The 19,176-nt window shown below is 37.6% G+C and overlaps 1 protein-coding gene and 1 pseudogene across 1 annotated transcript in view; both read right to left on the bottom strand.

Moving 5' to 3' along the window:
* The window catches only part of TRANK1 (tetratricopeptide repeat and ankyrin repeat containing 1), a 118,529-nt gene that overhangs the window by 41,288 nt on the left and 58,065 nt on the right, over window positions 1–19,176 (bottom strand). Inside the window, exon 9 of the mRNA XM_009445153.5 lies at window positions 6,088–6,258. Within this exon, the coding sequence (XP_009443428.3) occupies window positions 6,088–6,258 (171 nt within the window). The remainder of the gene's footprint in view (window positions 1–6,087; window positions 6,259–19,176) is intronic.
* Window positions 6,785–12,978, bottom strand: LOC107970421 (chromobox protein homolog 3-like; annotated as a pseudogene).

Raw genomic sequence — 19,176 nt, forward strand, 5'->3', positions numbered from 1 at the left:
AGTTGCAACCATAGTCAGAAGTAATAGAAAATAGAAATAAATTATTTCAAAAGGAGATTTCATTTTTGTCCAAAATCTTTTTATAAGGTTTAAAAAGCAAAAGTGTTAGGTTTTATTACATACATTTTTATCAATTTAAATTTACATTCTCATCGCATTTTATAAAAGAAAATATAAATATATAACTAAAAATGCATGGAATAAGACTAAATGACCAAATCACAAACACATTAATTTTTTTCTGGCAGGTACGATTACAGATAATTAATAGTTTCTTTTCTACATTTCATAAATTTTCTAAGTATATAAAAAGATTGGTTTTATAAAAACGAAGAAGTATGACAGACATCCTTTAAGTCAATACCCTACGCCTGCATTTACTGAAAACAGGCACTGTCCTGGTGCTGAGCACAGCAGAAAGCAGCTGGCTCCCCACTGGAGGACCAGAAAGATAAGGATTCAGAGTCCTGATGTAAGCTGACTCGAAAAGGCCAAGAACTAGTAAATCAGAGAGAAGATCACAAACAACTGTGAGAAAAACAAAGGCTCCAATCTTGCGCTTCTTGGTCCCAAGGAAAGAGCTGAGCAGCAACAGCAGGTAGAGAAAGTGGACATGCTGCCATCTGGTGGTGGCTATGAAAACTGGATAAAGACCATTCTGTAATCTTGACTATTTAGGACTAAAGCCTTGCTCCTCAAAGTGGTCCCTGGCTTGCCCTGGCAGCTAGTGAGAAATACAGAATCTCAGATCCTGCCCTGAACTTGCTGAATCAAAATGTGCATTTTAGCAGGCTCCCAAATGATTCATGTACATGTTAAGATGGAGAAACACTGGTTTAGAGAACAGCAGAAATCTTTAGCAAGACCCTTTATTTCTCACCTAGATGCCAAAAGCAGCCCCATCCTAAGAGATAAGGACCACTGTTATCAGCAAAATGGGGTACAGCAAACTTGAGGAAGAGTCAAGGGAGAAAGTATCTTTCATCGTGGTCTGTAAATTGGAATGTTCATTCATCTGGATGTAAAACAACTCATATCCTAATATTGTGCTCAGGACCATAGATGCAAAAAACAAATGTTAGGCACAGATACAGCTCCCTAGCAGCAGCTCTTCCTAAAGACAATGCTTCCATCTGTCCCTTTAATGGATTAGCATGGGGAAGGATTAAGGTCCATAAAAGCAAAGTACATCCTCCTTCATTCCCATGGCCCTGGGCCTCCTCCTTTGATTCTCCCAGTCTCTTCAACTACTTTCTGGATAGAAACACCTTCTGGGAGCTAAAGTCTAAACCTACATTATCCCATACATGGCCACTAACTTACATAAAATTACAGTTAATTAAATAAAATGAAATTTCTGGTTCTTCAGATGCATGAGCCACACACATTTCAACTGCTCAACAGTCACATGTGACGAGTGGCTATCATATCAGACAGAATAGGTGTAGAACATTTCCATCATCTAGGAAAATTATACTTCACGGACCTAGTCTAGAAAGATCCCCCAGCCCCACCTTAGGTTTTAAACTTTGTGCCATCAGTAAAATCTTAGAAACAAAATGTATGCATGTAACTCTATACAACTCTTTGGATGTATAAAGGAAGAGTGATATTCAATATATCATTTCATGCAAAGATCATCACCTATAGAGTTCCCATAGGCTTTATTTAGGCTTCTCCACAAGTTCTACTGCTGCGCCAGGAGTGGTGGCTCACGCCTATAATCACAGCACTTTAGGAGGCTGAAGGGAGTGGATCACCTGAGGTCAGGATTTGGAGACCAGTCTGACCAACACAGTGAAACCCCATCTCTACAAAAAATACAAAATTAGCCGGGCATGGTGATGCATGCCTGTAATCCCAGCTACGTGGGAGGCTGAGGCAGGAGAATCACTTGGACCCGGGAGACGGAGGTTGCAGTGAGCAGAGATTCTGCCATTGCACTCCAGCCTGGGCAACAAGGGCAAAACTCTGTTTCAAAAAAAAAAAAAAAGAGAGAGAGAGAGAGTTCCACTGCCTAGAATACTTTGGGAAATATACAACTCCACCTTGCCAGCCCTTCCTGATTAACTTCTCCTCTTTACAGATTTTTTTTTTACTAGTTCCTTTCACTCATGTTTCTCTATAGTCTTTCAATATTCCTCTAGCATGGCAAGAAAATCTTTGTGACCAATGGTCTGGAAAACTTTACAGAAATCAAACATCCAACAAGTTTACCATTGAGTATGGAAGGCTTTAGGCTTGACTGCATCCACTACCATCACAGGCTACCTGGTAAGCCAAATGGCAAGCTTGGAACGATGCACAGTCCTCTCATGCATGCTTTTCTGCCAAGCAAGTACAGGTGAATTCTAATGAGTGAAAAGGGGACACACTGAGATTCTACTGAGTCTCTTCTCTTGGTTCCAAACCCAGGTCACATTTAACTGGTGAAGGAAGAGAAGAGAAGCGAGAGCAAGAACCTTGCCTCAGAAGACAAGGCACTTTTAGGATTAACAGATATTCAAGGATTGTATTATACAAGGAAACTAAAAAAAAAAAAAAAAAAAAAAAACCTAAAACCTTAAAAACTAAACCAACATGAATGACTTAGGCCAAAGACTTTAACACTAAATAGAACATACACAGTATTCTAAGAACTGAGATTAAAATTAATAAAATATAAAATTTGCAGGCTGAGTGCAGTGGCTCACATCTGTAATCCCAGCACTTTGGGAGGCGAAGGTGGGCGATCACCTGAGGTCAGCAGATCAAGACCAGCCTGGCCAACACGCTGAAACCCCGTCCCTACTAATAATACAAAAATTAGCTGGGTGTGGTGGTGCACACCTGTAATCCCAGCTACTCAGGAGGCTGAGGCAGGAGAAACGCTTGAACCCGGGAGGCGGAGGTTGCAGTGAGCCAAGATCGTGCCACTGCACTCCAGCCTGGGTGACAAGAGTGAAACCCCGTCTCTTAAAAAAAAAAAAAAAAAAAAAAAAAAATATATATATATATATATATATATATAGCAAACAAGTCAGCCATTTTCTACCACTAACCAGTGGTTCTTCTTTTGCCATTATTTTTTTTTCTTTTTCTTTTTTTTTTTATTATACTTTAAGTTTTAGGGTACATGTGCACATTGTGCAGGTTAGTTACATATGTATACATGTGCCATGCTGGTGCGCTGCACCCACTAACTCGTCATCTAGCATTAGGTATATCTCCCAATGGTATCCCTCCCCCCTCCCCCCTCCCCACCACAGTCCCCAGAGTGTGATATTCCCCTTCCTGTGTCCATGTGATCTCATTGTTCAATTCCCACCTATGAGTGAGAATATGCGGTGTTTGGTTTTTTGTTCTTGCGATAGTTTACTGAGAATGATGGTTTCCAGTTTCATCCATGTCCCTACAAAGGACATGAACTCATCATTTGCCATTATTTTAAAGCCTGAAAATTCACTGAGCTGTTTGGCTACTTGGAGTTTCTCAAATCATGGAAACCATTCTGAAACTGAGATGATATGCACAAGCTCTCAAAAAGCATTCCACAATGACCTACTCATTATACAACCTCACAGAAGAAATTAGTATTCCTAAAAACATGAGGTCATTTAAAAACTAAACATGATATGTCAAAGCTTTAAAAGAACACCCATGAAAAGGAAAAAAATAAAAAGAGGGCTCTACCCCTCTCTCCTTGTTCTCACAGTCTCATAGAAATGACATCTTTAAAATAAATAAATAAAAATTAAAACATAAATGGGGAAATGGAGTCAAGGGAGAAGTGTTTAAAAAGCAGCTTCAGTCTCCCTCACATAAAACTTTTCTCACTCTGGCAATTGCAATAATCTGCAGCCTGACAAACTATCTCCCACCCCAACACATGCCCTCTACAGGTTGCCTGCAATTTGCTGCCCACTTGCACATTCAAGAGAGGAAGTGTTTCTAGGGAAGCACATTTAAATAACTGCAGGAAATAAATGCTTACCAACTATTAAGTATTCATCAATCTAGTCCTTCAGTCATACATACAAACCATCCAAAGATCAGAAGATAATTAGGGAAAAGGAATAGCACAAAAGAGAAGCAAGAAATGAGTCAGGCTGGGCATGGTGGCTCATGCCTATAATCCCAGCACTTTGGGAGGCCAAGGCAGGTAGATCACTTGAAGTCAGGAGTTCGAGATCAGCCTGGCCAACATGATGAAATCCAGTCTCTACTAAAAATACAAAAAGTAGCCAGGTGTGGTGGTACATGCCTGTAATCCCAATGACTTGGGAGGCTGAGGCAGGAGAATCACTTGAACCTGGGAGATGGGAGGTTGCAATGAGCTGAGATCGCATCACTGCACCCCAGCCTGGGCAACAGAGCGAGACTTCATCTCAAAAAAAAAGAAAATGAGTCAACTAACCCCAAAAGTAACATTAATAATTCAGAGAAGAAAGGAGAAAATTTTTTTTAAAAAATTATTTGCTTTTTTAAATGCAATTCAAGAAGATGTGGCAAATATAAAACATGAATAAGCTGCTATAGATAAGAAACAATCAAAAGAGTTCTAGAAATTAAAACTATAATTTTCCAAGTTAAAAAATGCAGCAATGAACAAGATAAATTATAAAAGGAGAAGCTTTAGATGAATTTAAAGATCTGGGAAGAGAAAAGGAGATAGAGACTAGTAGGGAAAGGTACAGAGACATATATTATAAATTCAAGAAGCTCATCCATTTAATAGCAGTGGCAAAGAGAAAAGAGACTTGGATGGGAACAAAATAATAGAAGATAATTCCCCTGAGCTAAGAAAACAGAATGCAAGGGGCCAACAGGTGCCAAGCCAGAAGAATGAGGAAGGACCCATATCTAGATACATAATAGGGAAATTTCAGGACTCCGAGCACAGAGAAAATTCTAGAGGGGGAAAAAATGAGACTGACATCAGACTTCTGTCAGTAGCAATGGGAGCTAGAAGATAATGAAATAATTTATACATTGTGAGGAACAAGGTTTTACAGTATATTTCATAAAACTAAGATACCATAGATATCGATGAACATACCAGAAAAGACTGCCATTAAACTATGACATGTCACTGATTATAAAACACATTCTCATTTCAAAGATGTTAAAATTGCTGGGAGGCAGGGGGGAGTGTAACTTACTATTGATGAAATACAATGCCTATATTCAGACAAATTATCCATCAATATGAGGGTAAAAGAAAGACATTTTCAAAAATTCTGTAAGTCTACTATCTATGCCTCCTCCATGAAAAACTTACTTGACCAAGTACTCCAACATATCAAGGAGGAAATCTGTGTGGATAACAGTAGCCATAGGAGTCATGTATGAGTGCAAGAACTACAAGAAGTATAAAAATATATACATGTTTCATTAAACTGAGATGCTTAAAGAGTATCACATTTAAAAAGCAAAGTTTTCAGGACATTTGGCGAATCCTTTCTATAGGGCTGCCCATGTTACTAGTTGTAGAAAGAGTAACATTTACATAATTATACTACCATGCAAATGTCATTCACTAATTTGCAATTTTTAGAATCAATCTGTAGATGCAGCATGAAAAACTTAGAGTTAAGAAATAGAATATAAATGATACACATAGCATTACTAAACAAAACCCAACAAATAGGACTGACACAGCCAAGCACTTCATCTTTTACGCAGTCTTGTCAGCAGATGCTGTCCAAAATTGATAAACCAAGAAATAGAGATGTATGTGTATTTTAAATTGTTGGCCATAATTGTTTCTAAGGAATAGACTTGATTTTGTTATCTCATATTCTGTCTAATTTTTTTCCTTTTTTTGCTGTGTGCATGCATGGGAAAAAAAAAATCACCCACACTGTCCAAAGGTGGACTTGAAAAAGTTCCCAGAATGTCATAGCATCTCTCTAAATAAGAGCTATCTCATTCTACCTTTAAAAAAAAAAAAAAAGCAAACAAGTTTTCCAAAGATTGGTAGGTCTCACTTCCATATATATGTGTGTGTGTGTATATATATATACCAAAAAGAGATAAACTGATTTGTATCTAATGTCACAGAACCAGTTTTATCCCCCCCAAAAGTTAATACACTGGAAGCTGTACCTGATAGGTCCTTAGAACACGTAGCTAGCTTTTCCAAGTGACTGTTGATTTTCTCGATGGCTTTGAAGTTCTTATTCCTCTTCAGGACATCCACAACAGACCGAGACTGTCGATCCAGCAAAGTGGGATCTGCCCCAAAGCGCAGGAGCATCTGCACATCCTCTGTTTGTCCTAGGGCAGGCCAAAATGAGAAGGGGGGTTTGTCATGGTTCCTTCCATAAGATGTCCCCATGAGTGCTCTTCTTCTCAGTCTCCTCCCAAGCAGCCCAGGGCAAGAGGACTAGGGTCTTCTGTTTGTGGAGCCTGCACTGCTAGCCTCAGGTAGTCCACCCAACTCCCTGAAGCAAGGAGTTCTTTGTAGAGTGGGAAGGACAATAGCTTTCAAGAGGTTCAGAAGTGCGCTCCTCTCTACCTTTCTCCCCTCTCCTTGGTAACAAGCAAGGAGAGGGGGAATCTGGTTACTAAGCAACAGTTACAGCTGTAAGGATAACATCAAGCTGTGACTTCAGATTTCTTTATTCCCTAGAGAGGAAACAAAATATTCTTCCAGGAGAAAAGTCTGCCTGGAGACAGGACATGAAAGCGGTGATTGCTTTGGCATCAGGGGCTGTTTTGTTGTCACTGTTACCACCCTCCTAGCCCCAACTCCCTGGATGCCAACTCCATTTGCTGCTCTGATGTATCCATTTGCCAAGCATCAACGTATGTCTGTGGTCACAGATGCAACTGTTTGCGGAATGAAACAGGTATATCCCTGGGGGTACACAAAGACTTAAATGGGCACAGAGAGTTAAATGACTCAATGCCTAATCTCCAACTTCCACATGTAAGCTTTCCTAAAATTCACCTCCTGAGAAGGCAACTGCACTTCTCCCACTTTACCAAAAAAAAAAAAGAATTAAGTCATATTTCCCACCCATCGAGAATCTCACTGTGGTAGGCAGAATTCTAAGCCCCCAAGATTTCTGACCTGCTGTGCATCCACACTTTTTCCCAGTTATTCAATCAAATACTAGCCTAGGTGCTGCTGTGATGAAACTTTGCAAATGAAGCAAAAGTCCCAAATCAGTTTATCTTAATATAGGGAGATTATCCAGAGAGGCCTGACCTAATCACATGAGTCCTAACAGTCAAAGTTCTAGAGGTCAGAGATTCAGAGTATGAGAGGGATTTGATGCACAAGAAATTCTCCTCTGCTGGTTTTGAAGATACAAGAGGCAGGACAAGGAATGTGTGTGGCCTGCAGAAGTCAAGAGCAGCCTCTGGCTAATAACCAGAGCAGCCTCTAGCTAATAACTGGCAGAGAAGCTGGGATCTCAATCCAACAATGGCAAAGAACTGGATTCTTCCACAACCATGTGAGCTTAAAAGCAGGCCCAGAACTCCAGATGAGAACATAGCCAAAGCCAACACCTTCAGCCTTGCAAGACACTGAGCAGAAAACTCAGTCACATCATGTCACTCTACTGACGTATAATAAATGGGTGTTGTTTCAAGCCACTAAGTGTATGGTGACACAGCATAACTATAGTATACTGCCCCAAAGGGGGTAAAAACTCCTAACCTCCAGGGTATCAACCCAAAGGACAATTAAAACTAACTGATACCTGCAAAACGTCTTTTAAAAGGCACTACATAATCCATCCCCTACCTACTTCCCCCCAGAATTTTATTTTTATGTTTAACAATTATAGAAATTTCACTATATTTATGTTGTTTTGATAAGCTCCATATTGATAATTAGGAATAATTCAATCCAGAAAAAAAGTAACGCTTAGAGCCTTACAATCACAGAAATGTTGGGAGGACATCATTTCCATTCTATTAAATACAAGTAAAGAAGTGAAATAACAGTTTTATTTTTAAATATCCATGTGTACAAAATTATACAAAATTCCAGATGTCAACTTAAATACATGCAGAGAGGTACACAGGTTTTCAAAACTCTTTAAGGGGGGATAAGGAAGCAAAATTTGAAAACCACCAACAAATAAGACTTATGTTTTTGTCTGGTCAGTATCCATTCTCCCTTTTTCTAAGAACCACCCAGTTTTCCTTTGAGACAGCACCTCCTCTCTCTCAGCCTTACCAGATTTGATGGTGTGAACACCAGACGGACTGACACACACCCCTGTGACAACCACATTCTCTACCATTTCACCAACGCCCAGGTCCAGGGGCTAACACTTAACCAGGATCTGCCCATTCAGATCATTCTGTTCTTCTAGCTCTGTCCCATACCCTCTTCCAGAGGCTAAATGCTGGCCAGGGCCTTGCCAATCAGATCATTCCATTCTTCTGGCTCTAGTGACTGATTGGTTCATAGGGAGGACATGTGACCAAAGTCAGGTCACTAAGACACACTAGGAGGACTTGTACTGAACTATTGGGAGGAGGTATCCTCTTTGACTGAGACTGACAAATTGGCAGAAAGTAAGCCTGAAGGTTCTGGTGGCCTTAACTGAAAGACAGCCTGTCTAAAAACGAAACTAACAGAAAGAAGAAATAACCACAAACCGCTACTGATGAAAACAAACAAACCCAACAACTCTCCCAACACCACTTTCAAAATGAACATATCAAACTTGATTTTCATTAGAACATAGTTATTTCTTCACACAACGGAGTAAAAGGCAAGAGAGACTCATGAAGACAGCTTTGAAGCAAGCACCTGAACCAAACTCTGGAGTCTTCAGTCACATGAGACAATAAATTCTCTTTCCTGCCTAAACCAGTTTGAGTGTAGCTTCTAACCGAGACAGATGCAATGATCCAACCTCACTCCTTCAATTTCAGGAGCTAACCATATCTAGACTTGGGTTCTGCTGCTGCCCAGCTCTGGTGAGTTCCTGAGCCTCTGAAATCTCTATGCACCAGAGCCAATGAGACCATTGTAACAACAAGCACCCACCAAATTACAAACAAAGCTGAAGATTTCTAAGGCCCAACTGACACTGCAATTTTTTCAAATGGGTTTAAAATTTAGGCCAACTTAAATAATCTGGAAAGTTCTTGATTCTCTATGTACCAAAAAATACTTAAGAAGGAGATAATAAACCCAGTGTTCAGGCAACATTTCTGGGGTTTAAGTTAGCAATAGCTTTCAAAATCCAAATGCATACCAATAAGCTAGCACATCTTAAACATATACGCTTTTACTTCTACATCATAAAATATTTGCAGAAAAAAACGTAAGATATTAGTAACATTCATTCCTTGGTGCCTAATGGACAGAGTAGAATAATAGACTCTTGATGTATACATTTTGTACCTTTTGATTTTTTAATATATTTAAAATTTAAATAAAATTAAAATATATCCAAATAAATAACATGTACAGTTCCTTCAAACAAGAAATTTCTTAACAAGGAAATCATCCTATAGATACAACCCCACTGATTCACAAACATGTATGTAAAAGAATGGTCTCCAAGCCTTGTTTTCAATTGCAAAATGAACTAAAATACATTTAACCATCTATTAGTATGAGTTGTTAAAAAAATTAAACTGCCACGCAGATACTATTAGGGAAAGATGACTAAGATACATTGTTCGGTGAAGAAAGCAAGTTGCTGAACAGAATGTACAGTGTACCTACATTTATATTTAAAAGGGAAAAAACTGGCATTATACATATACATTACTAGCAAGACTCACAAAAAAAGTGTTTTAGTAGTTGATTTTGTAGAAAGAGATTTACTTTTTATCACATTCTTTGAAAGTGTCTGAATTTTTTAAAGGAATATAAAACTATTTATTGACCATCGTTCACCAGTATTTTAAATAATGAACAATATACAGTTGGATAACATTCTGATTAATACAAAGTTGTTTTTCCTGGCTTCTGCTGAACCAGTAAAACAAATACTGAAAAGACTGAGCCTACATGTAAGGAATAAGTTGAGGTAAAGAAAAAACATGCGAGTCAATAGTTTAGATCAGGGGTCCCCAACCCCCCAGCTGTGGACAGGTGCTGGTCTGTGGCCTGTTAGGAAGCAGGCCTCACAGTAGGAGGTGTGCAGAGGACAGCGAGCATCACTGCCTGAGCTCCGCCTCCTGTCAGATAAGCAGCAGCATTAGATTCTTATAGGAGTGCAACCCTGTTGTGAACTACGCATGTGAGGGATCTAGGATCTACGTTGCCACTCTTGAGAATCCAACTAATGCCTGGCAATCTCAGGTGGAACAGTTTCAGCCCAAAACCATCCTCTTCTCCCACCCCCAACTATACCCCACCATCTGTGGAAAAATCATCTTGCACAAAACCAGTCCCTGGTGCCAAAAAGGCTGGGGACTGCTGCTTTAGATTACAAGACTTTGTTCACTCATTTACAGCTGCAGGTCCTAAACTACCAACATCTCTAACCATCTGATTAGTTTCCGTGAGCAACGTCTTAGATAGTCCATGAATCATGACCTTTTGGTCAATGTAGCAACAGGGATTTCAACTTACATGTTCTTACCTGTAAGTGAGGGCTACACAACTAGAATACTTGGATACAAGGAGGGAAACAACAGACACTAGGGCCTACTTGAGGGTGGAGGATGTAAGGAGGGAGAGGATCAGAAAAAACACTTATCAGGTACTATACGTATTACCCAGGTGATGAAATGATCTTCACACAAAACCCCTGTGACATGCAGTTTACCTATATAATAAACCTGCAAAAGTACCCCCCCGAACCGAAAATGAAAGTTCAAAAAAAAAAAAAAGAAAGAAAAGAAATGGCTCACTAAAAGAATCTTTTTAAATGCCCATTTAACTGTCTTGTTTAATTAAAACGTACCAGGATTTTCCTAGTTTCCTCACCTGGATAGGGAGGCTGCTGGGTTGTTGGCAACAATAAAATTTTTCTTTAAGGAATTTTGCTAACAAACCATTGCATTTTTAGACATAAATGCTTTTAAATTATCAATTTAAATTGTCTGATTAATTAGAATCATTTATTTCACTTGATACACATGGCTTCAGGAAAATTTTCAATTTACCTGGAAGTGATTTTTCTCTTATATTGCTCAGAATGATGGCATATTATAAACATGGGCTTACTTGTGACTTTTGTTTTGGCAATTGTTTAAAAAAAAAAAGAAAGACAACTATTTACATGTGCATTTTATATATACGTACACAAAAACAAAACAACCAGAATGATCCTTAGGCTTATGAGAAGCCAAGTTATGATTAATGACTATGAGAATTTTCCCCAACATTTAGAAAATCTGTTCCTTACTGCAGAGGAAATAATATACCATGGTATTGAATGTTCTTTACTGATAAAGGAAGCAACTACAGAGAGCTTTCGTTTCTTTGTTCAAAGTAACCAGTGCTATTGATGAAAAAAAACAACAAACCCAACAATTCTCCCAATACCATTTCAAAATGAACATATCAAACTTGATTTTCATTAGAATGTAGTTATTTCTTCACACTAGTAAATAAAAAACCAATACCCAGATTTTGTATAAATATATCTATATAAATATATATAAATATATATGTAAATCTACATATATATGTAAATATATATAAATATATATGTAAATATATATAAATATATAAATATATAAAAATATATATAAATATATAAATATATATACATATATACATATATACATATATAAATACATATAAACATATATACATATATAAATATATAAATATATATACACATATACATATATGCATATATAAATATATATAAACATATATACATATATAAATATATAAACATATATACATATATAAATATATAAATATATATAAATATATAAATATATAAGTATATATATAAATATATACATATATAAGTATATATAAATATATAAATATATAAATATATAAGTATATATAAATCTATATAAATATATAAGTATATATACATCTATATAAATCTATACAAATATATAAATATATAAATATTTATATATATTTATATATATAAATATATATAAATAAATATATATAATATATAAATATAAATATATATAAATAAATATATAAATATATAAATATAAATATATAAATAAATAAATATAAATATATAAATATACAAATATATATAAATATATAAATATACAAATATATATAAATATATAAATATATATAAATATATAAATATATAAAAATATATAAATATATAAATATATATAAATATATAAATATATATAAATATATAAAAATATATATAGATATATAAATATATAAATATATAAATATATATAAATATAAATATATAAACATATAAATATATATAAATATAAATATATATAAACATATAAATATATAAATATAAATATATATATGTATATATATATAAAAAACAATGTGAACAATTACTAACATCATCTTCTGGACGAGAATGCCAAGTTAGTCTTTCTTCATAAAAAGCAATTACAATTTAAGGACACTTCACACTTGTCTCTTTTGCCAGCATCAAGTTGGCCTCATTTGAGTCTTTCCATCTCATGAGAAACATCGATTCTCCACTGCTGTCGGTGGCACCAATTATTCTTTCAGGATTAAGACCTCTAGCAAGCCCTCTTGGTTTCTCAGCAGCCATCTCTTTCCTTCTTTGATTTGGTCTCATCAGATTTACTGTGAGATAAAGTATTTTGTAATTCCTTTTCTTTACTTAATTTGGGAATTAAGAAATGCTTCTATTAACTCTGGAGAATTTAAATTTTCTTCAGGTAACCAAGCATTGTATCATGACGTTCTTCCATCTGTAGGTCTGTAGCATCTGTAAATCCCTTCCACTTGAGGAAATAGTCCACTTTCCCTTTCACTACACATCAATCTACTACTTTTTCCGCCACAAATTCTCCAACTTTTTTACTCTTTCCATTCTGTTTCTTTCCCCTTGTTTGCAGTGTAGTTTAATTGGAGGCCATTTTCTTTTATTATTATTATTATTATTATACTTTAAGTTTTAGGGTACATGTGCACAACATGCAGGTTTGTTACATATGTATACATGTGCCATGTTGGTGTGCTGCACCCATTAACTCGTCATTTAGCATTAGGTATATCACCTAATGCTATCCCTCCCCCCTCCCCCCACCCCACAACAGTCCCCGGTGTGTGATGTTCCCCTAATTGGAGGCCATTTTCTTATTGCAGACTTGAAGAGCCACTATTCACTGCCTCTCAGCTGTTCTGGGTCATGGGTCTGTGGCATCTACAACCCTGTGCACCTTAAATTCAAGCCACATCCAATGAACTTTTTTTTATCAAAAACATGAACTTTCAATATTTTTCCCCTTTAAAATATTTTTTCCATTGAGATACAGCTCATATAACATAAAATTCATTCTTTTGAAGTGTATTATTTGCCCGGGTGTGGTAGCTCACGCCTGTAATCCCAGGACTTTGGGAGGCCGAGGAGGGCAGATCACCTGAGCTCAGGAGTTCAAGAACAAACTGGCCAACATGGTAAAACCCCATCTCTACTAAAAATACAAAAATTAGCCAAGCGTGGTGGCATGCGCCTGTAGTCCCAGATACTTGGGAGGCTGAGGCAGGAGAATGGCGTGAACCCAGGAGGCAGAGCTTGCAGTGAGCAGAGATCGCACCGCTGCACTCCAGCCTGGGTGAAAAAGCGAGACTCCGTCTCAAAAAAAAAACAAAATTAGCCAAACATGGTGGCACATGTCTGTAGTCTCAGCTACTTGGGAGGCTGAGGCAGGAGAATCGCTTGAACCCAGGAGGCAGAGGCTAGAGTAAGCCGAGATCACATCACTGCACTCCAGCCTGGGCAACACAAGGAGAATCTCTCTCAAAAATAAATAAATAAATATAAACTATATAATTTAATTAGTTTTAGTATATTTATGAAGTTGTACAACCATCACCACTGTCCAATTCCAGAACATTTTCATCACCCCTAAAATAAATCTCATACACATTAAGTCATTCTCTACTCCCCTTCCCAAACCCCTGGTAACCAGTAATCTACTTTCTGTCTCTAGGGATTTCCTTATTCTGGACATTTCATATCAACGGAATCACACAACACGTGGTCTTTTTTGTCTGCTTCTTTCACCTAGCATAACACAATCTTCGTCCGTGTTGTAGCATGTATCAGTACTTCCTTTTTATGGTTGAATAACATTCCCTTGTATGGATATGGCATATTTTGTTTATCCATTCCTCAGTTGATAGAGATTTTGGTTGTTTCCACTTTTCTGGCTATTATGAATAATGCTGGTATGAATAATCATGTACAAGTTCTTATTTGGGCATGTTTACCTTCTCCTGGTATATATCTATGAGTGACAGATTTGGTCTTATGGTAACTGTTTAACTTTCTGAGCAACTGTCAAACTGTTTTCCAAAGCAGATGCACCATTTTTCTTACCCACCAGCAATGTATGAAGGATCCAAGTTTTCCACTTCCTTGTCAACATTTGTTGTTATCTTTTTTTATTTTAGTCATCCTGGTGGGTATAAAGTGTATCTAAAATTTTTTAACTGGTTTTTAGAAAGATGATTCAAAGATGCCTACAACACATGAATAGGCAAAGAGATAAACAGAATAGAACAGAAAGTTCAGCATTAGTGACATCTCCAATTACTGAGGTTAAGACAGACTTTTAAATAAATAGTGCAGAGACAAATAGGTAATTATTTGGAAAAAAAAGTAAAGCTAGATTCTTATAATAAACTACAATGGACCAAGAATCTAAATGTAAAAAAATGAAACACTACAGGCAACTGAAGAAAATACAGGTGAATTCTTCTTTAACTTTGGTGTAAGGAAAGACTTTGTAACTCCAAATCTGGGGGCAATAAACAATAGATTGATAAATCTGACTACATAAAAAGAGAACTAAATTGCATGACAAAAAACAACAAAGTCAGAAGACAACTGACAAACCGGGAGAAAATAATTGCAATATATACCACAGACAAGAGCTAATGAGCAAAGAATTCTTAAAAATTGAGGACAAAGGACCAAAAACCATAAAGAAAAATGGGAAAGAGACATGAACATATAATTCATAGTAAAAGATATTAAAATGATTCTTAAACACATTCTTAAAAGTTCAACCTCACACATAATTAGAGAAATGCAAATTAAAACGATACTGGAAAAACAATTCTCACCTATTGGACCAGAAAACCTTTTAAAATAAGACAACGAGTTCTACTGGTGAGACTGTTGTGAGAGAAGCACCCTCATACATTGTCGGTGGTGACGCAAATTGGTACAACCCTCTCCTGGATGAAAAGTTGATAATATCTAACAAAACTACATAAGCATTTATACATATGAATTAATATGGAGTGATTTCCAGGACACACTCTCAGTGAAAAAAATCAGGCAAGGTGCAATGGCTCATGCCTGTAATCTCAGCATTTTGTGAGACCAAGGCAGGCAGATCACTTGATCCCAGGAGTTTGAGACCAACCTGGAAAACATGGCAAAACTCTGTCTCTACCAACAACAACAACAACAAAAATAGTGGGGCATGGTAGCACATGTCTAGTCTTAGCTACTCAGGAGGCTGAGGTGGTAGGATCGCTTGAGCCCGGGTGGGTGAGGCTGCAGTGAGCCAAGACTGCACCACTGCATTCCAGACTGGGTGATAGAGTAAGACCCTGTCTCAAAAAAAAAAAAAAAAAACCACAGAGAAAAGAAAAGAGAAGAAAGAAAAAAGAAAAAGTGCCAAAGAGTATCTATATAATGTAACTCTTCATGCAAAAAAAAAAAAAAAGGGAGCTATAAGAAAATAGCATGTGTGTGTTCACTGCTGCAAAAGAAATCCAGAAAGAATAGGCCTGAAATTAAAGAAACTGATTATCTATAAGGCTGGATGGGCAGGCGGCAGAAAGGAGGAAATGGAAATGGCCAGGGTGCAAGGATGAGAAGGAAGTGACATTTCTCTAAGCCTATCTTTTGTAAAGTTCTGACTCCTAGAACCATGGTAATATTTCACATGCCCTTCATATACCCAAAATATAAACAAAATCAAACAGGATGTGGGGCAAATCCTAAAATGGAATACAAACACTAAAAAAATTGAGTTTGAGTGTCCTACAAATTACTAACAAAACCATGGTAAAGGGAGTGGGAAAGAAAAGAACTACCAGTATCTTAACAGGATGCTCTAAGGCTAAAGACAAAAAACACTGAATATAAATGAACATAAAGTGAATATAAATCTAGTCAGTAAATGTGTTTCTCACAGAGGTATTATGGGTTACCTAGTCTGAAATTCATAGACTGAATAAGTAAATATATTGTAGATGAACAATATTACAAATAAAAAGGGCTGAATGATCATGGTGTTTGGACTGGAATCAGAGATATCAGTATAAACTCATGGTTTTTAACATAGACATATGCAGAGAGATACAATAATACAGATGTAGTATCATCGGTTAGTGCACATACGTGTATGTCCTAGCTCTTATCTGCCAAAAAGTCCTAGAAACAATGACACTCCGCTTCACAATGGCATACCTAGTACCAGATCTTGTTTCCTCTAACATTCTCCAATAGGAACCAGGGATCCTTAGAGAAGTGGTTGATTCCAGGGCTGGGACAGGGACCACGCAATATGAACCTGGAACACCTTGTGGTGTCTGAAAGTAAGGAAGTGCTCAAGGGGACTTTTTGAAGGAACACAGGAGCCAGTCTGAAGGAGTGCCTTATGGCTAAAGCTGGAGCAACGTTAGCAACAAAATAAATAATCATAGCATTGGATTTTATCCCATAGAATAAAATAAACATCCGAGTCCATACTGAAATCATTAAATAATTGAATATACAGGGAGAAGGAACAGCTCTTCATTACATAAGAATTCCAAGCAATAGGCCAGGCGTAGTGGCTCACGCCTGTGATCACAGCACTTTGGGAGGCCCAGGCAGGTGAATCACGTGAGGCCAAGAGATTGAGACCACCCTGGCCAACATGGTGAAACCCTGTCTCTACTAAAAACACAAAAATTAGCTGAGCATGGTGGCACACACCTGTAATCCCAGCTACTCATGAGGCTGAGGCAGGAGAATCGCTTGAACCCGGGAGGAGGAGGCTGCAGTGAGCCGAGATCGCGCCACTGCACTCCAGCCTGGAGACAGAGCAAGACTCTGTCGCAGAAAAAAAAAAAAATTAAACAATAAATGTAGACAGAAGGAAGAAAACTTTTAAATTAATGTTAATCAAAGACCATAGTAATACCTGTAGCTGTCAAGATCTACCAATAGATACCAAAATTGGTGGGCAGAAGTTTGAGAAGAAACAGGGTATATGCAGTTTCAAAGTATCCCCTCCAAGATACTCATTAACTACAAAAGAAAAGATAGTAATTTTACAGTGGAGAAGCCCCACACATCACAAATAATCAAGGTTAACAAATAATCAAATAATCAAGGTTAACATGATAAGAAGTATTGACATCATGAACCCCTTGGTACGATTCACTGAGGATACAAAATCATTTCTGTAATATTCTCACCAAAAACACATAACTTCATTCCAGTCATAACAAAATATCAAACAAACCAAAATTGATAGATAGTCTACCAAATAACTGACTACTACTCTCTGAAAGGGTCAAGGTAACAAAAGGCAAGGAAAGACTGAGGAATGGTCACAGACTACAGAACACTGAGGAGACATGAAAACTAAATGCAATGTGGGATCCTGGAACAGAAAAGGTACGTTAGTGAAAAAGCTAGTGAAACTCATATGAGGTCTGTATATTATTTTTTAGAGACAGGGTCTCAGTCAACTGACTGGGCTGAATGCAGTAGCACGATCATAGTTCACTGCAGGCTCGAACTCCTGGGCTCAAGCCATCCTCCCATCTCAGCCTCCTGAGTAGCTAGGACTACAGGCCTGTGCCACCACACCCAGCTAATTTTTTTATGTTTATTTTTATAGAGACAGGCTCTCACTATGTTGCCCAGGCTGGTCTCGAACTCCTGGGTTCAAGTGATCCTCCTATCTTGGCCTCCCATAGTGCTGGGATTACAGGCAGAAGGCACTGTGCTGGCCTAAACTTTGATTATACAGCATGCTAACCTTATGAGGAGGCTGGGTGAGGGGAGTACAGAAAATCTCTGAACCATTTTTGTAACTTTTCTATAAGTCTAAAATTAGTTCAAAATAAAACATTTTTAAAAATATTCCCTGATGAAAAAGAAGATGAAGAGGGTATGGGAGAAAGCAGAAGAAGAAGGAGCCTGTGAGAGTTGAGAAGCCTCATTCGTTGGAGGTCATAGTGGCAGCCTATGTTGACATCTCTAATTGAAGGAAGAAAAGGCCCTCCTTTTTTTTTTTGGTTTTTTTTGGGGGTTTTTTTTTTTTTTTTTTGAGACAAGTACTTGCTCTGTTGCCCAGGCTGGAATGCAGTGGCACAATCTTAGCTCACTTCAACCTCCGCCTCCCAAGTTCAAGCGATTCTCCTGCCTCAGCCTCCCAAGTAACTGGGACTACAGGTGCCCACCACCACTCCCAGTTAATTTTGCCATGTGGCCCAGGCTGGTCTCAAATTTCTGGTCTCAAGTGATCCACCCACCTTAGCCTCCCCCAAAGTGCTAGGATTACAGGCATGAGCCACCACACCCAGCCAGCCCTCTCTTTACTTTACGTTTTATCCTCCCAACTTTCAGAAAGTTGAAAGGGTTTCTGTGTTTATAAGAAATAGTATAAAATTGTTATTCTAAGCCACATACAGGTTAGAATGTAAGCCACATATGGCTATAGAGCACTTGAAATGCATGATGAGGTATGGTGAAAAGAGTGAAACATGCTGGATTTCAAAGACAGTACAAAACAAAAAATAAAGAGAAAAATGGCCTGGCACGGTGGCTCATGCCTGTAATCCCAGCACTTTGGGAGGCTGAGGCTGGCGGATCACAAGGTCAGAAGATCGAGACCCTCCTGGCTAACATGGTGAAACCCCATCTCTACTAAAAATACAATAAATTAGCCGGGCATAGTAGCACGCATCTGTACTCCCAGCTACTTGGGAGGCTGAGGTAGATCTTGACAGCTACAGGTATTACTATGGTCTTTAATTAATGTTGATTTAAAATTTTTCTTCCTTCCACCTACATTTTTTGTTGGATTTTTTTTTTT

The sequence above is a fragment of the Pan troglodytes genome, chromosome 2, assembly GCF_028858775.2.
Source record: "Pan troglodytes isolate AG18354 chromosome 2, NHGRI_mPanTro3-v2.0_pri, whole genome shotgun sequence".
NCBI lineage: Eukaryota > Metazoa > Chordata > Mammalia > Primates > Hominidae > Pan > Pan troglodytes.